Here is a 22601-nt window from a genome sequence, read left to right on the forward strand (position 1 = left end):
CCATTCATCTTCATCACACTTCACCTTCATCTTTCTCTCCCTCTCGTCCCTTGGCTCGGCTGAGAACACCACACACCACCACCCTCACTTCCACCACTAATTCATCCATTCTCAAGACATCACAAGGTGTATGAAGGTCTACAAGTAAGCTTGGAGCTCTTGGAGATTGAAGGACCTCTTTCATTTGCTTTTATCCATCACATTCATCATCTTCATCTTTGATTCTTCCCTAGCCCTTGTGCTAGTAGTAAGCCTCTTGTAACTTGAATTTACTTCTCATTTTGATGGTTAAAAGATTATGTAAGATGTTAATCACAAGAATCATAATGAAGCAAGAAGATGAACCTTCACATAAAGCTTAATAACATAAGAATCAAAGTTGATTTAGTGTATTTATGATACTTGATTGTTATTTTCTTGAGATTATGATGTTGATCATCATAAGAAGCTTGCTAGATTGTGATTAAACACATGATCTAGCAAGTGAGAGGATGATTATGTGATAAATCAAGATGATCATCCTTATGTGTAAACATGAACTTGAAGTATGAAGTGTTTTCTTGAATGATGAAGTGTGTAACATGTTAATGGCCATAAACATGGATGATTTCAAAACTAGTTTTCTCAAGAAACTAAGTTAAATCACAAGATTTACATAAACATGAGTTTTAAAGAAACTAATCACATTTCTAGTGATTAATCAAGTGTAGAAACATGTTACTAACAAGAAAAAAAATTCAAAAAGAAATGTTTTTATAAAATCATTTTACAAGTTGTAAAAATCTAAAATCTTCAAAAATGAAGTTATTAAATAAATAACCACACTTTAAATGGTAACTAAGCTTACTAAAAACACTAGTAAGTTACTACAAGTTTTTATAAAAGTTCAAGTTCATGTTGTTGTGTAAATTGCATGATTTTGGCACTTGGTAAGTGTTGATTGAATTGTTGATTGTTGGGATGATTTTAAAAGAAAATGATATGCTTTGAAAGCATGGAAACCTCCATTTTTAAGGGGAAACTATGGCAAAATTTCTGTAAAAATTAAATACTTAGAAAAATATTTTAAACAAAGTATTTACAAGTATATTTTTAACCTTGATTTTCACACAAAGTTTGCCATGATTTTTATTACAAAAAGTATAAATATTGGAGGTTGGTTTTTGTAAATAAAAAGGACTAAATATGTATTTGAAAGATATATATTTAGAAGACACATGTGTATGATTATTTTTATACTTTGTGTATTAGTTATATTATTTTAGGACCTAAAATAATAAAACTTAGCAAGATACCAAGAAATTACAATCTAAAATATTACCAAAAATCTCAAGGAATAAATATACAAGTTACACACATAATATTGTCAAACCGAACGACAGAAGGTAACTTGCAAAATAATCTGGAAAATACATTTATAGGTATGTTTTTGAGTAAATAACATTTTGGACACAAGAAGGGAAAATATGATTTTTCCAATTATTACAAAGTTATATCATATTTTGACAAGGTATTATTTTTGGGAAGTAAAAATATATTTTCTTGGAATTTTTAGAAGATATATGATTTTTGGGAAAGATATATATATATATATATATATATATATATATATATATAAGTGTGAGGTTCATTGGGGAACACTTAAAAAGTGGGGAACAGCGGGGAACCGACTCAAACGAACTCCGATTGGACTCATTTCAGTTGCGTTGGAACCGGCTCGTCGAACCCTAACTAGGATCTTTTAACCCTGAACCCTAAATCATAACCCCTAAACCCTAAATATATTAGGGTTTGGCTTTTAGGGTTTTTCTTTAGGGTTTAGCTTTAGGGTTTAGCTTTAGGGTTTAGATTTAGTGTTTAGGGTTTAGCTTTAGGGTTTAGGGTTTAGCTTTAGGGTTTAGCTTTAGGGTTTAGCTTAGGGTTTAGTCTTTAGGGTTTAGTTTTTAGGGTTTATAGTTTAGATTGTACGGTTTATCTTAGGTTTTAGCCTTATTTTTTTAGCTTTAGGGTTTAGAGTTTAGGAGTTAGGATTTAGGGTTTAGGGTTAAAAGATCTTAGTTAGGGTTCGACGAGCCGGTTCCAACGCCGCTGGAATGAGTCCAATCGGAGTTCGTTTGAGCCGGTTCCCCGCTGTTCCCCAATTTTTAAGTGTTCCCCAATGAACCTTCCCCTATATATATATATATATATATATATATATATATATATATATATATATATATGGTAATGCTAGACAAAAAACCCTGAAATTCTTAGAAAACTCTGGAAACCCAAATCTCCCCCCATTTTTACCCAACCTCCCGACATTTTTTTTTTTTGAAAAAAATTACACATGTAATATACATGTTTTAAAGCGCCGAAGGGGTTTTTTTTTAAAAAATAAACAAAATTCAGTGCCTAACATGTGTTAGACAAAAATGCTGAAAGTTGCTGAAATTTTTTTTTAAATTATCCCTTCGGCGCTTTTTTGATTTTTTTGGCCCAAAACTCTTAAAAACATGTATATTACATGTGTTATTTTTTTCAAAAAAAAAATGTCGGGAGGTTGGGTTTTCTAGGGTTTTTATATAGATAGGGTTTTCTATCTAGCCCTACCCTATATATATATATATATATATATATTCTTGAATACACTTGAAATACATTATTTTTGGATAAAATAAGTTTATATATATTTTATAAAGTTAGATTTGAAAATATATTAACTTGGAACTACAAATATTTTTGCCAAAAGGAAAATTATAAATAATTTTTCTAAGTAATAATTCTTAAATATATATATTTTGGGAAATATATATTAGTGGACTTTTATTAGAAATAATATTCCGGAAAGTTTAACACAAAATTAAGTATAAAGAATACTTAACGATTACAAGAAAATACGTATTCTCGTACGTATAAATCCACACCGGAATACGACACCGATACATGGCAAAAATATACAAATACATGCAAATATACCCATCCTTGGGAAGGAAATACAAGTATAAATACTTGAGAAGTATTACTACGAAAATATTGTTTAACAATCTTTCCAAAATTTATAAATATAATTTAAGTTGAAATATTTATTATTTTGACAATAATTATATAAATTGGAATAATATCAGAAACGTTAAATCTAAGTCAAGGCACGGCTCGTCCGTCTAATAGACATTAGTACATTGTAGGTAGTCGTGTTTGCTGAAGAAACGAGAGTTACGATTGTTGAAGAGGCAAGACAGTGAGTTTCATGTCCCCCCTTTTTCTTTTAACTGTTTTCAGTTTTATAACTTCGGGGGTGAAATACATGTTACAATTGTTTACAAATGTTTTATACATGGTATGGTTAGCTAAGCAAGGTTACTGCTTGATCATGTGAGTAGTGGGTACAACACTTAAGGCCATTAATCCTCGTCGTAGGACCGAGGGACATGAGTGATAGATCTATTTGGATGTAGTGAGCCCACACCCATGAGGACCAGGGTGGCCCATGAGGTGACTATGTCCACATATTGAAGCCGTGGCAAAATCCGCTAGGTTTGAGTTTTCCTGCATCACTTCACACATACCATTGGCCTTGCAAACCATTGGTGATCTGTTTTTCCTTGTTGCTCTCATACCAGGACTTACATACATACAGACATACTTTAAAGGTTATTCATATACACAGACAAACACATGAACTCGCTCAACTTTTGTTGATGTTTTCAAATTACATGTATTTCAGGGAATTAAGTGGATCTGGCGGGTGTTTGCATGTCCTAAGCCGCGTCGTGAATAAAAAGATGTCATCCGAAGTCATTAGGGTTTAGGAGATGTATCTTAATCCTGGACGCGATACATGGTTCTAAACTCTGTTTTATTTAAGGTCTTTTGTCGAGTCTTCGTGAACTCTTTAAAACATGTTGTGGTTTGTAATTTAAATTTGGAGTCTACGTTTCAGACAATTATGTTGTGATATTTTCAAACTTAATTTATGGATGATCATCTAATGGTTTAATCATATGGTGATGTTATGATTGAATGCTATGGTATTAAGAAAGTCACACCATAATCACGCTTCCGCAAAAGTCAGGGTGTGACAACTATACCCCTCCAACTTGCTTCCTATGCGGAAATTTTAGCGGCGCCATACCCCTCCACCATTTGTTTTTTCTCTCACACACATATATATGTATAATTGAAAGGGTATAACCCCACTACACACTCAAGTTATATAATCCTCCTTGCTTACACAATTACCACATGTCGTATAACCCCGCATCTATGGGGTTACGAGGCTTTCACGTAATTTGAACGCGAATGCTCTTTTTTTTGGACGGCTAGATCACCCGGTTAGGCCTTTTGCAATTTAACCCTAATTTTTTTTTATTTTCATCTTTGGCCCCTTATAAATTTCATCTTTCACAAATTATTCATTTTACGTTTCATTCTAAATTTTGCAAGTTAAGACGCCGCAACACGTGTGTGAGGTTCACCGTTTTTTGGTATTTTTTTCCATTTGACAGGTTAATCGCAAAATGTTTATTTTCCCCGTTCGACTTAGTTATTCTTTTCTACGTTTTACGTTTCGGTCTAATTTCTGCGCATTAACACACAACAACGGGCGTGCGTGGTTCAACGATTTTACGTCTGTTTTTCGTTCGCTGTTATTTTTCCTTTTTTATTTATTTTATTTTACGAAATTTTCCAATGTTGGGGTCGCCGGCAATTGTGTTGCATTGGTGCTACTTGGTACGGTTTTACGAACCTTTTTAACCTATTATGTTTTTTCCCTATAATTTGTTTGGAGTTTACCCCTATACTTCCTTTACTTAAAAAAAACTATTTTTACATGCATATTTTTATTTACGCGTCGGTATAAATATGATTTGCTCTATGTTTCGACGTAAACTTTTTCTAGAAAACGATTTAGGTCAAGTATAATACTTTTTCATTAAAAAAAAATTTACGTGCATATTTTTTATATACTATAAATTTGAGTTGGTCTAAGTTTCAATTTGGGAGATGAGTCAGGACAAATATAATATGTATTCGTGCGTATTTTATGTATGTTTCGTAAATTTTGTTTCGAACGTGTCGAGTCAAATTGTAGTTTCTTTTCTATGTATGAGTCGGGTCACATATAAATTTGATTTACTTTACGTTTTGATTCAATCGCAATGCTTATATAGGTTACCTCGGGCTCAATTCGATACGTCAAAATGCGCGTTTCCATATGGTTAACGCATCACACGACGTTTGGACTAATCCATTCGATGTTTGTGATGTTCTCGCACCGCAATGCGCGCGAATGTTATTACCTGTTCAAATTGAAATATAAACTTTTCACAACAAATTTAGGTCTCAAAGATTACTAAGGCAATAACTTAATGCCCCCCCCCCCCACACACACACACACACACACCTTTCATACCAATGCATTACAAAGGATTATGATAGCATGATTATCTTTCATCCTGTATTCCTATTGATTAATCGAGTCAAATGATTTTAGTAAATAACACGATATTCTTGAAAAAATGAAACTAAAATAGAAAAAGAAATAACCTCGACAAACTTCAAGATCGCAACATATTATGTGTCATCGTAACTTACCCTTCGCAATCTCCACATACGGTTCATGATCTTGACATAATTGGCAATGACGTACGGGATTCTAACAATCATGTAGAATTCATAATCCTGTCATCTAGACGTCGATTTTTGGTTTCAAGATTGTTACATTTTAAATCATTGCTAGTAAAATCTTGACATAGTTTTTGAGATTTTAAATGTCCAATTTATTATACAGAAAAGATAATAAAAATTGAACACACACTTTACTACATGTATATCCCTTGATATGTGTAAGATCCAAGTCTCTTCACATCTTCACAGTAAAGTCTGATTTCTCAGGCGCTTGAATTTATGTTTATGGACTTGTCTCACTTCAGGGTGAAGTCTTATTTGAGGCCAATATCATCCTGTGGCTTTTACAACACACATCTTTTTATTATATTTGCATGTGTTTGCTTTAAATAATCAAATAGTTATGTAACAAATATGTGACTTGTATATGTCATTTTTTTAGTGACTATGAAAGTATATTAGTTTTTTGGGTAACTTTCTAGAATAGTAACCAAGTTTTAAAAGTGTTCCAATTAGATCACTCAAGTTTCAAAAGTGTTCCAATCAGGTCACTCAACGTTCATTCTTCATTAAAATTAAGGAGTTTTTCATCCATTTCATAGGTAACCATGATAATGTGAATTTTTGTTTCTTTTTTCTCTTTTATTTGATGCTAACGACGAATGATGACGTAGATTGTAACTTGTTTTTTTAATTTTTAATGTAATTAAATGGTTTTTATTTTTAATAAATATAATTTCATATATTAAAATAATTCGACCCCAACATCTTATACTCCATTATTTTCTTGACACATGGAATAAAGGACATGGCTCGATTTGAATGTTAAGTTATCTAATTGGGACAAAAACAACATCAGTGACCTAATTAGAACACTTTTAAAACTTGGTTACTATTCTGTGAAATATTCCCTAGTTTTTTTTGCATTTTTTTATATTTATAAACGTTTGAAATATTAAATTTATAAGGGTAACAAAACATATAGATAATAAACATTTTTGAGTTTGTAGTTGTATTAAAAATGACTATAGCTTTATTTAAAATAAAATTACAAAACATACCAATTTTTGTTCGTGATAAAAAACTGAGTTTGTAGTTGTATTAGAAACGACTATAGTTTTATTTAATTATTTAAGGAGTATTAGTGTGGAAGAAGTGGAAATTTGTTGGTCTACATACCATAGTATAGAAAAAATAATTTTTCGAACGGCAACAAATCCGAGAAATAATTAAAACGGAAATATAGGACCCACGTTCCAATTCCACCTTAATTTTTCACCAACTCCGGACCACACCATATTTCCAACTATTTCTGTCGGTGCCCTTTTTTATTTTAAATTAATCACATTCGTACATGTTTTGTTTAATTATCATTGGATACACAAATACACATTTTAAAACAACTAATTAATATTTAAGTGGTTCACATAAACATATAAACAATTACATTTCTCGTTAAATAATGCTTCAAAACGCACATTTTTGTTCACACCTTCAACACCGTATTACCATTCCTGGGACCCACAATATATAAAAATCAAGAAACGAATAAAATTGACCAAATAGACGGTCAACTCATTAAATTATATATATACCATTAACCAAAGACATTAATGATGGATGCGTAACATTTAAGTTAAGATTAAAAGATCTTTCACCAACAACATTTACTATCTCTGATTTTACCCAAATAGGTAAATAAAGAGGGACTATGGGTAAGAAACACCACCCAAAATACGACACGAAAATAATAGGATATTAGGTGGGTGTCACGTGACTCATATTTAACCCGTAGATGAACATGTATAATTAAACAGGTCATGTTTGAGTTGATTTGTTTAATTAAATGGTTAACATAGGTGGGTGTCACGTGACTCATATTTAACCCGTTAATTGTTGCCCAGATTGACATGTATAATTAAACAGATCATGTTTGGGTTGATTTGTTTAATTAAATGGTTAATGTTCGGGTTGACATATTTAAATCATTGAAGAGATCAACCACGCAACCTGTTTACGACCCATTTATTGCAACCTGCCAACCCAATTAACACTTGAATACATGTCATCGCCACAAGATTGACGCCCCTAATTGTGTGATAATTTCAAGAATGTATACACGACGATTATGTAACGGTAGATAAGGAAAACGGGATTGACGAAAATATAAAGACGAAGATTGCATGGTTAAGGAGACTAATATGCACCCGATAAACATGTTTATTGCGTGTAATACAAAAAAAGATTATACATTGACATAATCGCTAATCTAATTGTGTTAGTAAGAACTTGAAAAGAACAAAGAAGACGTACTATAGTAGCTAAACGCGTGAAATTGGAAGAAGATGGATAAATTATGCTAAAAATCGACATGAAAGAAGTAGCGTACAAGAAAAGAAGAAATAAAGCGTAACGCCTTTTTTCTCCCATTGATTGTTGTTATACTTCACTAATTTCATCTTTGCGGCATAATCCAACATCCACAACCAATCCTCTCCTTTTCGACTTCACGACCCTGCAACAATTTCTCCTCGGCGACTGAAAAACAAAAAAAAAACATTATAAAACACATATTATGCAAGTACCATAACAATACTATTAGGGTACTAACTTAAATATTTTAATAAAAAAACGCTTTAGAAGGTTGTATGCATTAAAAATAGACTTTCAGATAATTTTCAATATGTTTGACCCATTAGCTAGTTTTTTTTTTTATTTGACCCGTTTGGAATAAAATTTCGAAACAAAGATTATACAAGTAAAAATAACATTAGACTTACCCTATCCCATAATTGAGGATCCGGTCTTTTAAAGACGACAACTTTATCAAGACTTGAAGGATCAATCATCTTCCATTTGCAAAGAGGATGAGGCACCCGATGTCGTGCATATTCACTAACGGACATATTTGTCGTAGAATTCAACCGAACCTTCGTCATGTAGAACACAAATGGTTTCTGACACGGGTTACGGGCCACGGGCCTGGTGTTGAAAGCATAAGCCGTGTAATCCGCTCTGCGGTACCAGTTTAAGAAAGTTCTTGATGGCATCTCCACCTCACGGGGCGACAATATTCCTCTAAAAACTTGAATTGCAAACCCCCAAGAAACGGAAACGGTCCAACCCTTTGTTTGATCGTAACAAATCGACTGTTGTATGAGCCCGGCCGAGTCTATTTTCATTGGTTGCATTAGTCTTTGCAGGGCTTCGACACGTGTCACTTCTGGAAAAATGGGCTCCACTACGTCAAGGTGGTGCAAAGAGACAAGTGGTGTCACGGGGTGTGCGGCAAGCAGCCCGAATAAGTTACCGTACACATCGTACTGTATAAAACAACAAAAACACACTTTAGAAGAGTAAACTAGCCGGTCCGTTAAACTACTCAATCAGGAAACTTTAGTTCAATATATAGCAAATATATAATTAAATTAAAAAAACTACAATTCAAGAACATACTCAAATGGGTAACTTTAATTTTAAAAGATAGTAAATATTAATAAGAGTAAATTGTCATTTTCGTCCCTAAGGTTTGGCCGCTTTTGCGACTTTCATCTAAAGGTTCGTTTTTCCGCACCTGGGTCCTCGTGGTTTCAAAATCTTGACATTTCCGTCCCTGAGGTTTGGCTATTTATTGCGATTTTCGTCCTCAAGATTTGGCCCGCAGGGACGAAAATGACAAGATTTTGAAACCCCGAGGACCCAGATGCTGGAAAACAAACCTTTGGATGAAAGTGACCAAACCTCAAGGACAAAACTGGCGATTTACTCTATTAATAAAATAAAACTAGCATTCAAGAACACAGATTGTTGTAATTTTAAACCACTCAAATAGGTAACTTCGGTTTAAAAGAGAAAATATAAAAAATAACAAACTACTACCATTCAAGAATATAAATTGTTGTAGTTTATTGGGACAGTTAAAAAATAAAAAATGAAATACAAGCTTATAGACAAGAATTTCATGACTTAAGCCATAACAAACAGACTTTTCACAAGATGGGTAACCCATCCCTGTAATAAAGTTGCAAACTTTACATCAAATCTAGTGAAGGAAACAGTTATAAACAAATACCAATACTACTGTACAATAATTCAGGATTCTGTAGGTGCCCATGTGCATCAATTATTGCTCTAAAACCACACATATAATTCCAACATAAACAAAATAAAATTATGGCTTTCACTATCAGGAGACAAGTAGTTAAAATCAAAAACCTTCAAATGGGCTTTTAGTTAAGCTTAGCAATAATAATAACATTTAAATTAAATTTGGGTTGGCAAATCTTGAAAAAAGAATCCGGAAAATGTAGATAAAAAGCCGTAAACTTGAGAATATTTTGTCGGTTTCAGTCTATGGAGACTGATTTCGGGCTACAAACCGGATTTTGGCTTTCTAAACAAACATTTATACAGTTTTTTTAAGTCATAAGAAAATATATTCCATTACTATTTTTTACTGAATTTAAAGAATATTAAGTAAGAATGGTAGGTAAACGAGCAACAAGCTGCGCCGCAACCCCCCTTTGACAGTTTACGGTAATTCAATAAAAACCATGATAAATGTAACAATTTTCTAGTCATGTCACATTTATGTTTAGTTTTCTTATAAATGGAGCCAAGTATTTCCTCAATATGCCCCACTACTTCATGAGACATGATAAGAAATTCTATTTAATGATCTTCTTTTATACTAAATACTTACAATACACACCATAAAAAAATTTGTTTTTCACCATTAACTACAACCAAACTAGAATGACTTACAAGTTGCAAGTTGCACCTTTCAATCCACCAATGCAATAAAACAAGTCACAACAACATTTGCCAAAATGGGTTTTGCCCATTTTACCCTTTTGCCCCATTAAGATCAATCAATCTTTGACCACTTCAAGATTTCAAACTACAACTAAACTTACCAACCAATAAACACAAAATTCAAAGGCTTTAGGTTTTAACACAAGTCAATATCAACATTAAGGATATGGGTTTTTCCTAATTATTATGTTAGATCAATCTTTAAACACAATGCACAAAAACCAAAGGGTTTAGGTTGAAGTAACTAACTAACCTGATGAAACCCAACCTCTTTAGTAAGGGGCACACCGAGCTCGGCCATACACGCCTGCATCCGATCATCGGACCCGTAAAGCCCGGGATACCGCTGAATGCACCGGTCCTGCATCTTGGACAAGGCCTTAGCCAAGGGATAACTAATGGCAAACCCCCCTCCCCCATAAGCCATCCCATAACTAAAATATATATTCTGCAAATGACTCTCAGACAAACTCCCAATATAATAATACTGATTATGATCATACTTATTCAAAACCCTCACAAGATTCTCTGTCACAAACACTGTATCATCATCACCCATCACAAACCACCTCACATTCTCCATCCCTTGTTTTAATGTCTCCGAAACTATCCTCGATATCCGAATCGCTGACCTATGACCCTGTTTGTTCTTATAACTAAAATGTGAAGTGTTCCCGGATATTCTAACCGGTGGGAGACCATCATCGGGTCGGGTCTCAACCGGGTTATCCAACCAAACAATCCCCCTCATTTTCTCCTCCTTTTTCCACCACAATTTTATATAATTCTTTCGTTTCTCCCACAGCTTTGCAGAAGCTGCAATCCCAAACACAAGATGCTTCAACTCTGTCTTCTCCGGCAACATCACCGGAGCTGGAACTGAAACGGTGACGTTTTGCAACCGGGTTGAGAACATCAGATCTTGCTGTTCGTGTTCAGTACAGGGGAGATTAGGGGTGTTTAAGAGCTTAAGAGTGTAGATAAAATAAGTTGCGAAAACAAAGAGGATGAGGTACAGCATGAGCTTCGGGTACCCGGATCCGACCCGGTTGGACAAAATGGGAGGTGGGTTTGATCTCATCTGATCCCATATGATTTTATCTGAATCTTTTTGACCCAATTTCATACTGGATGATCCGGATTCAACCCAGATCTGTTACGCGATGAAAGTATGAAACTGAAATCAAAAAGCTGTTGAAGAAAGTGACACAAACAGGGCGTTTGAATGGGTTGGAGAGCATGCAATGGTTGTGCCAGCTTGCACACTCCCCTGAGTGGATGGATCTTGTGGAAGATGATGAGTATATATGTATGTATATGTGTGTGTGTGTGTGTGAGTGTGCGGCCGTGTGTGTGTTGGTGCAGAGTGAGAGAAGGGGTTCTCAAATTGATGAAGACAAAGAAAAGAAAATAATTGTGAGGGTTTTTGTGTTGTGAGGTGTATCAAGATAGAGATAGAGATGTGTTATATTTATAGATCTACTTGGTTTATGTTGATATGTATGTTTTGGATTTATTGTTATATTAGATGAGGATTGGTTTTTGAAGAGCTTTAATCTAATCTCACAACCAATTTGTTAACTAAGTAGATTTAGAGATTGGGGGATATAAATTTGATTGAAAAGAAAGTTATATATTTAAAATAAAGTATGTTTTAACGAATTAAACTAATATGTGTAGAATAACATCGTTGCTGGTTTCGGTGTTTATTTTTATGATTATGTTACGTATCTTATTTATTTTAGTTTTATTACTATTGTTAAGTCAAGGGATTAGGATGTTATTTTGGTTTAGTTTGGGGGTGTCTTATGTAAGTTCCTTATCTATTTATTTGGATGTTACGTATGGAATGGAATCAAGCATAATTTGAGTCAAATATCTCTCTATCTCTTAGGGGGTGTTTGGGGTTGAGTTTTGAAAATAGATTATGCGTTTTGAATAATCAGAATCAGATAATTAGCTGTAACAAAACGTGCTGCAGAAAGATAGTGTTTGGATTTGATTATGTTGTTTGATATCACAATAATCAGATAATCAACATTGTTTGGATTTGATTATGTTGTTTGATATCGCAATAATCAGATAATCAACTATTTGAGTGTTTGGCAAGTATATATATTTCAAAAAAATAAATAAGTGAAAACGTAAAAAATCAGTTTTTGGATTATCACGTTTTCCTGCAGCAAGGGGTGACCTACTTATGGATTATCACGTTTTGAACTCTACAAAACGTAAAAAATCACTTTTTATTAATTTTTACCAAACACTCAAAATAGATTTTTTGCGATTTCAAAACACAATAATCAAATAATCAGGTTGAAAACGCAATCCCAAACACCCCCTTAGTTTTCTTTCTTCCCAAGGTTTTAACCCTATCAGATTATCGGTCAAATTAAGACATATGTTGATATTCTTTTGAGAGACAATTTTTTGTGTAATTAAATGTAAAGTAAAGTGTCATTTTCATCTTTGTGATTTTGTCATGTTTGTGAGTTTCTTCTCGTTTCATTCGAAAAGTTTTCTTTTCACACCTGGATCCTTGTGCTTTCTAAATATTGCTCTTTTCGTCCAACTGACTAACCTCATCCATGTTTTATCGTTAAAGTCAAGGCAATCTTGTCCATTCCACACCACAACTTCCAAATATTGCAGATCTGAGAAATTTTCATCCGGTCGATCCTTGGGTGCAATAAGTGTGTTTTTACCTACTGAAATCACAAAATCAAGTGAGTGTAAATCCTTTGTATGATGTAATGTCCAAAATGTGGTGTGATGTAATGTTAAGCCCATGGACATGTGCTAATTCTTGTTTGGTTTATTTTTTTTTACCGAAGATGATGCAAGCTATATCATTCTTTTTCCCTTGTTTTCTCTTTGACATGCTTTAAGGGTGTACGGGGCACTCTTGGTGACCCCATGCGGTGACTGAAGTCCCCGCTCGGGAACACCGGCGCCATCAAGGCGGGGACCGAATTCGGCGAGGTGGGTCGGGGCTTGTTCACCGATGAAGATTTGAATGTTTAAACGGCTATATAGCCGTTATCTACTATAAAAAAAATTTCCTAACCCTATAAATACTACCTTTTTAACCTTTTTATTTTTCAAACCCAAAACAACTCTTACCCATTCAACTCATCTAATTTTTTTAACCAATCTTTAAAAAAAATGGATTCCAAGTTCTCGTTTTTTTCTCCCCTGCCCGACTTTCCCGACGATGAAGATTCATCGTCAAGCGATGGTAGTTTAATTTTCTTCCAAAATGTCATCCAACAAGCGAAGCTACTAGACACGGCATCGTCTAGTAAAAAAAATTGTCCGTCGAGATCGTGTGGGTGGCCACGAAACACTCATGGCCGATTATTTTGTAGAAAATCCAAAATTTAATGCCGATATTTTTCGTCAGAGGTTTCGTATGTCCAAGTCTTTGTTCCTAAAAATTGTTAGTGACGTGGAAGCGAATAACGAGTGGTTTCAAGAGGGCTTGGACGGGAGAATGAAGAAAAGTTTCACGCCGTTGCAAAAGGTTACTTCTGCGATTAAACAACTTGCAACCGGTAACCCACCAGACGAAAACGACAAGTATTTAAATATGTCTGAAAGGACCTCTCGTGAGTGCCTTGAATATTTCTGCGAGATGGTCTGTACAATGTATGCCGGTGAATTCTTACGTAGACCAACGAGCCATGACGTTGCGCTATTGTATCAGGCTCATGAGGAGAGACATCACCTACCTGGTATGTTGGGTAGTCTGGATTGTACACACTTCGTCTGGATTGTACACACTTCGTCTGGAGAATGTGCCCCACAGAATTGCGTGGACAATATATGAGAGGCGATCATCAATACCCGACGGTTATGTTAGAAGCGGTGGCGTCTCAAGATTTGTGGATTTGGCATGCTTTTTGTGGCCCGGCGGGTTCACAAAACGACATCAACGTGCTGCAACAATCTCCGTTATTTCTTACTCAACGAAACGGAACGACGCCAAATTGTCCATTTCAGGTGACGACCACTTATACAAACGCGGGTATTATCTTACTAATGGGATCTACCCTAGCTGGTCCGTGTTTGTGAAGTCTTTTCCATATCCTCACATCCCGAATGAAAAAAAGTTCAAGAGGCAACACGAGGCCGCAAGAAAAGATGTGGAACGGACGTTTGGTGTGTTAAAGGCGAAGTGGGGAATACTAAATTGTCCAATGCGTTCCAAAACGGTGAAAAAAATAAGGTCCATCGTGTATACGTGCATTATTTTACATAACATGATTATAAAAGACGACGGAAGGGCGATAGCACCGGTACACATTCAAGATCCTCCAGTCGAACCTGTCTTCGATGATACAGCTTATAGCGAGCTCATTGACAAAGAAACGCATTGGAGACTAAAACACGATCTCGTTGAGCATCTCGGACGTTTAGATCTACCTCACCTTGAAGTGAGTTCCGACGACGAGTAGTTTGTTTTTATATTTTTCTAGTTTGAATGTAACTTTTATTTTTCTAGTTTGAATGTAATTTTTATTTTTTTAGTTTGAATGTAATTTTTATTTTTAATTTAATGAAATGTCTTTTATTAAATTTTATTTAATTTTTATTAATATTTTTTTAATTTATAAACATGCATAATTACAACAAATAAAAAACAAAAAAATAAAAATAAAAAAAGCAAGTCCCCTAAGAGAGGAGTGCCGCCATCAAATTGAGGTGCGAGGGGAGTTTAAGAGAGGAGTTGACGTGGCATAACCTGATTGGGTGTGCGTAAGAGAGAGGACTCCCCTAAGAGGGGAGTACCCCTCTCACCCTAAGGATGTAAAGGAGGTGACATGTTGTACTAAGGTATAATATTTAAATGCAACTTCTGTCATGGGTTGGGGGCTGTGTGAGGATTTTAAGTTTTTAGGCGTAAATATCTTTCTATACTAATAAATAAAAATCCTTTTTAGACACGTGTCATGCTCTGGTAATTTCTCACTCTTATTTTTGTATTTATCTCTTTTATTAAATAATAATAATAATAATAATAATAAACTAATAATAATAATAATAATAATAATAATAATAAACATCAATTTAACTAAATCTATTTATCTCTTTTGTTTTCTTAATCTGAAATTGATTTCTTTTTTAACTCTAAAGTTTCAGTCTTTGTCAATTTAAGTCTAAATATTCAATTTTTGGTATTTTAACTCCTTTGATTAATTTGATTTTTCACTTCTAATTCAAAAGTTTTCATCTTTTGCAGTTTAACCCCTTTAGTTTTTTTTTTACTTTCCATCCAAAGGTTTTCATCTTTCGCAATTTAATCTCAACACTTTTTTTTTACCTTCAACTTTAGTCTCATATATACTTTTCATCTTTCATAAGTTCTCCGTTTAATGTGTCGTTCTAAATTTCCGAGTTAACACGCTGCAAGGTGCGTGTGGGGTTCAATGTTTTTTCATCTGTTTTTTTCCTGTTTGACATGTCCGTCGCAACGCGTCTATTTTTCCCGTTTGATAGGTCTGTCGCAATGTGCGAGTCAGAAATCGACTTAGTTATTTTTTTCTCGGTTTTACACATAGGCTCGTGGTCATGTGAGAAACATTTGTCTTTCATCTAACATGATATATAACTAATGAATCCCCGCCGCATTGCGGCGAGTGGTAATTCTAGTATATATATAATATTTTCTTTTTACAAGTATGTATATATGTGTTTACATACATGGCAAAAAAAATTTTTGATGTATTTTTTTTTACATTAGTGTAAAAAAACGTCAACAACCTAGGATACGCTAGTTTTTGGCGAGTTACATTTGTGTAAATAAATCTCGGCATGGACTTAGGGTTTGGTGAATGTCTAAATCTGGGTTTTGTTGTGAGATAAGCTAGTTTTTGGCGAGTTACATTTGTGTATATAAATTTCACACATTTTGTAAATTCGACATCGTACGTATTTGTTTTTTAATATTTAACACCGTACGTAAAAATTTTTTACCCGTGAGTTTATATTTGGCATTTTATTAAAAAAAAGTATTTACACTCCGCTTTGTTTATTATGTTAAGCACTAGTGATCCTTAATTAATTGAATGGGATATTTTTACCACTTTTGTAACAGCTCATCGTCACCGCACATGATATTGTCCGCTTTGGCAGCCAGCACGTCCTCAGTTCCCGCCCCTCACGGTTTTAAAATGCACCATGATGGTGAAGGTATCAAGCCCCTTATAAGGAAGCCTCTGTTCCCCTTCACAACCAATGTGGGATGTTACAATCCACCCTCCTTACGGGGCCCAGCGTCCTCGCTGGTACACGAATCCGGTCCCTGGCTCTTATACCAATCTGTCACACCCTCAAATTCCCCATGCGGGGTTGTAAATCAAGTTAAACTAAAAATTGGTCACAAGACACAGAGTAATGGGTCAAAAGGGAATTTTATGGTTAAGCGTAAGGGATAAAGTGTAAACGTACGAGAGATTCTTCATATTTCGTTCATACGATGATGTTGAAAGGCTTATACTAAGATTCTGGTAGGGTTTCAATCAAAGCGACAGGTTCTTGTGAGAAGCTTAGTTTCGTTAAGACGCTTACATTGGTTAAAACAAATAATGAGATATTCGATTGATGAAAGTTCAATTTGTTCGAGAACATCTTCAGTCTAATAGTTGCGCCTATCAACTACCGAATGGGTTTAACGGTACCAGTTAGTCGTTGAGTGGTTTATGAGAACTTCTACTGGTAGTGGAAGTTTTAAGCATGAACATCACAGGTTGGGACAACTTATCCACACACAAGGTTTCACAAGGATTCTCATGCATCGCAAATTACTATTACGTGTGCACCCGTAATGCTAATTTGGTTTGCATGCTCACCCTAGTTCCTCCTGTCTTGTGTTACGATGTCTCTCAATTGGGTTGTCGAGTACGGGGTGTTGCCAAAAAATGAAAAAAAAAAGTTATCAAAAGCGTAGTCATCAACCAAACGTTGATCATCTAGAATTTATATCAGATAGAGTAGTCAGGAATCGTTCAACTCAAATATTCTCTCGAGTCGAAACACGTGAGAGTCCAGTCCAATAGATTGTAGGTGGAGACATGCACATGAGACACGCATGTACTTGCTATGTGAATTCGAGAGATAAAATCAGTTCATCGTCATAGGTTATCAGGAGAGGTAAGTAATCGTTCTGCTATTCGAGTCAGAATAGGGTTTCAGTATGCGTTAGGCAAACGTTCCCAACTTCATGGTCAAACTATTTTCCAAAGAATGTTAATCAAAGATGTGAACTCGTGAATTCAGGATTCGGGAAAAGAAAAGAAAAAAATATGATGCCCTCGAACAGGAGTAGATGCTAGTTGTTAGCGATCCCAAGGACGTCGCCACTGGGATGATAATACAAAGAGGTTGGTGTGTTCCTCGTTAGTAGAGTGTGATGTGGATGATGTTGACAAGTCCGCAATATCGCTATGTGTTTGGACGCCATGTGCATATATGTATAAGGTATTAGTGTCTGTGCATATCATATACGAGTTTCTGTGTCTGTGTTGGTGTAAGAATAATGCAATGTTTAAGGCTATAGACTAAATCTACCCTTTAATGCAAACCCAGTTTACTATAATTGTTGGATCTTTGCCGTTAAGATGATATGAGTTAGTCAAATTGGTAATGCTATACATGCGTGGGTGTCAAGTAGTCATTAGTGTAGTGTATGCAATAATACTGGTGAACCTTGCACTTTGGAGCGGAGTGTCATCGTAGCTTTTCGTGAGAGAACGGTTATAGTCTGGTTTTTCAAAACTTTAAACCGAGTTCACTATAACCAATGGCTCTGATACCATCTGTAACAGCCCAGCGTCACCTCACCATGATATTGTCCGTTTTGGCAGCCAGCACGCCCTCAGCGCCCACCCCTCACGGTTTTAAAATGCATCATGATGGTGAAGGTATCAAGCCCCTTGTAAGGAAGTCTTCGTTCCCCTTCACAACCAATGTGGGATGTTACAACTTTAACCAAATAATATTATAGTATCATAAAACTGAATCAACTACTTCTTTTTTATATTAGGGTAAATTACACTTTTCGTCCTTTATGTTAGTACCGGATTGCAACAGATATCCTTTAACTTCAATAATTATAGCCACAGTCCTTTATTTGCAAAACCCGTTACACTCTACGTCCTTTAGTACTAACCAGATCAAAATTTTCAGTTAAGTTTATTCACTTAAGGGTATTTTGGTCAATTCATGTTTTTATCTAAATGTTTAATAATAAAACCAAAAAAATTGCATATACACTTCATCTTCCCCAATTTCCTAACCCTAAAACCCTAACTACCACAACTTGCCACCACTACTTTATCCTACTGCCACCACCACCACCTCATCCTGGCGCCACCACTCCGGCCACACCCACCACCCCTAACCCTTTGCAGATCTGCAAGCTAGTTGTTTCCTGTGTTGCTTTTCGTTAATCAGCTTCAACTTCTTTGTATTTAATTAAAGAAACAAAAACAGAAACTTGCAAATCTGACAATAGAACCCCTCTTCCCCAATTACTAAATTTTGAAAACCTTGTAAACTAGTTCAAGTAAGAGTATGAACCAAAAAGTAACTAATAAAAGAAAGATGGATCTTTAACATTCTGCAGCAAACAGAAAAAGGAAATAAGAACACAAACCAGTGAATCGATAGTGTTGGTTAAGAAAGATGGATCTTTAACCACCAGCTTCGCACAGTCAACCCACCAGCTTCGCAACAACCACCTTCACCCTCTATCTATCTCTCTCAAAAATTGCCATCACCCTCACCACCGTATCACCTCCGTCCTCCAGCCATCCCTTCCACAATCCCACCCACAGTCAACCCATCCAGACCCTTCACCACCACCAAACCCGGTTCACCTTCTCCTTCAGCAGCCAAAGCCCACCGGAAACCGACTGCTTGGTCCAAAGCAACAACCCATCAACGAGTAACAGATGTCGATTGAAATTTAGATCTCGATTGAACATCAGATTTACCTTCAAACTAAAGAATAATGACTCAATCTCGATTGAACATCATATTTCTTTATAGTTTACCTTCAAAATCCGTCGACGCCCCTTTATCAGATTTCTCGATTGAACATCAGATTTCTCGATTGAATACGCAGTGGTGAGGGTTTGGTTGTGAGTGAGAGAGATAGTTAGAAAGAGAGGATGGGGTAGAGAGAGAGAGTGTGTGTGGTGGTGGTGGGTGGTTGATGGTGGTGGTGAGTGTTAAAGAAAGAGAGAGGGGGAGGGAAAGAACTAAAGAATGGGGAGTAGTTTTTAATCTCTTTTTTTATTGCATTAGAACGTTAAAAGACAATATTAACCTCATGTGCAGGGCACATGTCATATTTAACTAAAAGTTTTAACCAAGTTAGGATCAAAGGACATAAAGTGTAATGTTTTTAACGAAAAAGGACTATGATTGTAATTATTGAAGTTAAAGGTTATCCATTGCAATATGATACAAACATAAAGGACGAAAAGTGTAATATACTTATTTAAAATTAGTTTTGCTAAGCTATATGGTTAAGAGTGTAACATCCAACTGTTCTTGATTGAGGCCTTGAGGTAATAGTTTTTAAATATTGTTTCTTATAGGGCATTTTGGATGATTAAATTGTGATTGTCTTATTGTTTTTCAAACTTGAGTAGGTTGGAAGCCCTTTTATTAAGTGGTTGATTATCATGCGATAGTCGTTTTGACATAACCTAAGGTTGTTGTTGTGGTGTTACGGTTCAGTCGTTCCAGATATGAGAGATCTCGTCGTCAACGAGAGATTAGGTCAGTTGTGACGTTCCAGACCCGAGAGATCTCGTCGTCAACGGTGGTGTTAGGCGGCTAGGGTTCATTTTTTAGGGGTTTAATCACATGACGGTATATTGATCGAATTGCTTTGTGGCGTTTGAAAAGGTATGTCGTTAATTTTGCATCGCAAAATTTGATATGTTTTTTTCTTAATCAGTTTAAATTTCGACCCCGAATAACATTGAAACTGCACGTAAAAATAAATTCAACTTGATAAAAATGTTTGACACTTGACACCGCTCGTAAAAAAGCTATTTACGTGTGAGTTTGTGTCACGACCCCCGACCCGTACCCCGGTTCGGGAGCCGTGAGGCAGACAGCAGTGGTACCGGTGTTTATAAATTTCGCAGCGGAAAATTAATCAGGAGCGGGTGTCAGGAAAAATTATCAGAGTTTCAAAACACCAAGTTTTCATTTCATAATCCGTGGGGTAAAACCAGTATTTACATAAAGGAATTTCACTGGGAAATCCTTGATTACAGAAAACACGTTTTATTCATGTCTACATAGCCACTTATTTAAGCTGAAGTGCTTCACGACACTTTTCTCCACTTCACAGTAAATCACCTGAAACGTGTTTTAAAATTTTTTTTGAATGACTAATTTCTTTAATCCATGTCGTCTGTGGGACTAGAACCCAAGACCTTGCCCTTCCCAACCTAGGTGTTTTAAAGGCTTTGCCTTTGCCAATGGATCACCACCCCATTGGTATCTTGAAAGACTTTTGTAAAAACACATTTATTATAATTTACAGCATTAAGGGTTTTTACATTTGTTTATATCTAAAAATTACTTCAAATCAGTATTGCGACTGAGGCCAACCCCTGTGCTCGTGGTCATATTACTATTGGCTATGTCGTCGTCCAATAGTAACGTAATAATTAGTAAGTAATGTATACAAAACCCCACATACTAACAATAATTTCAGAATATAAAAACTTCATCACTGTAAGTATTACGGAAAAACATTTAGGGTTTGAAAGCATTTGATAAAAGAGAATGACTCACATTGCAGATTAAGTTGACAGTATTGGCCTACTGGTTTAATGCTTGTATAACTAATTAAACATATAATGCACACGTATTAGCGTATTAACTCAATTCAACTTTAACGATAATCACGAGATCAAAACCCACAACGAATGACAAAGTATAGCCGTATGCCGGCATCAAGTAAACATTTGTTGGATCGGTTTCAATCGATCAGATAAAATACCATATCAGTGATTAGAGTTATTACCCTGATAACGGGGCAGAGTTGCGGTGCTTCAGGAATATCGGGTAGCGTAGCAGAATAACAGAGAAAGAAAAGAAAGTTTTCTGAGCAATTGGAAATGTCTCAATCACGTCCAATTTATAGCTGCAGAAGTACCTCGTCGCGTCGCGCGAACGAAATGGTACAACCCCTTCGCGTAGTGCGAAGGGCCTAGCTAGGGCATAGCTGGCCTGAGTCAGCCAGCAGGTCTGCCACGTGGGCGACACGTATTCGCCACATGTCTCTGGCGGTATTCCATTGGGTCGCGTCGATGCGACGTGGTCAAAACTCAGGATCCCTCTTTTATCGTGCTGGTTCTTATCGTGCGTTTTTGGAGTTTCGGTTACGAATCGTTTATGGACTTTTTCGATGGTTGTTATAGTTTGACATTCGACACTGTCCGAAATTTTTTTTGTTTGACACATGACACCGCTCGTAAAAAAATTATTTACGTAATGTTCTTTGTTTATGCATAATTGAGCTGGTTTAAGTTATGTTTTATATCATAAATACGTCAAATCATTTCAAGTTACGAATATGATTTGATATATTTTTGAATTTTTTTAGAGTTTCGTTGTTTTTCAACTAAGGCGTAAAAAAGTTTACAACCGGGGGTGTAAAAAAGTTTACAACGGGGGTGTAAAAAAATTTAAAATGTTTTAACAGGGGCGTAAAAAAATTTACAACCGGGGCGTAAAAATAATTTACAACCGGGGGTGGGGGAAACAAAAAAAAATACGTGTCAGCGGCACCCAAAAACAATTATAAAAATGTTTGTAAATTTGTAATTTTTACATACGTTTGAAAACATGTTTTTACGTTTGTTGCCGAATGTTAAAAAAAATTGCGCACGGTGTAGAAAGTAATTTTTTTTACATGCGGTAGAAAAATGTTTTGTATGCCTCTGATCACATAATCGAGATCCTCTAAACGTCACACGTAAATATTTTTTACACACATTTGTAAAAAATGTTTATTTTACATGCGTTTGTAAAATGTTTTTACGAACGGGTGACGAATGTAAAAATTTTGTTGCGTAAAGTGGAGTATGTAAAAGCTTTGTTTTACATACGTTAAAAAGGTGTTTTCACGTTTGTGGAATGTA

The 22601-nt window shown here is 35.3% G+C and overlaps 1 protein-coding gene across 1 annotated transcript; it reads right to left on the minus strand.

The window, feature by feature from the left end:
* Nucleotides 1–7815: 7815 nt before the first annotated feature.
* LOC110897902 lies at nucleotides 7816–11877 on the minus strand. The gene is made up of 3 exons (XM_022144636.2): nucleotides 10682–11877; nucleotides 8394–8936; nucleotides 7816–8151 (listed from the first exon to the last, which is right to left on the minus strand). Exons 1-3 carry the CDS (start codon nucleotides 11552–11554, stop codon nucleotides 8053–8055), a joined length of 1515 nt encoding a protein of 504 aa, XP_022000328.1. The 5' UTR covers nucleotides 11555–11877; the 3' UTR covers nucleotides 7816–8052.
* Nucleotides 11878–22601: the final 10724 nt, after the last annotated feature.

The sequence above is a fragment of the Helianthus annuus genome, chromosome 13 (assembly GCF_002127325.2).
Source record: "Helianthus annuus cultivar XRQ/B chromosome 13, HanXRQr2.0-SUNRISE, whole genome shotgun sequence".
Classification (NCBI taxonomy): Eukaryota; Viridiplantae; Streptophyta; class Magnoliopsida; order Asterales; family Asteraceae; genus Helianthus; species Helianthus annuus.

Coding starts and splice junctions, on each gene's coding strand:
- LOC110897902 (XM_022144636.2), bottom strand. CDS start 11,554: ATGAAATTGGGTCAAAAAGATTCAGATAAAATCATATGGGATCAGATG. Junction 8,937..10,681: donor AAGAGGTTGGGTTTCATCAG/GTTAGTTAGTTA, acceptor TGTTTTATACAG/TACGATGTGTACGGTAACTT. Junction 8,152..8,393: donor ATCCTCAATTATGGGATAGG/GTAAGTCTAATG, acceptor TTTGTTTTTCAG/TCGCCGAGGAGAAATTGTTG.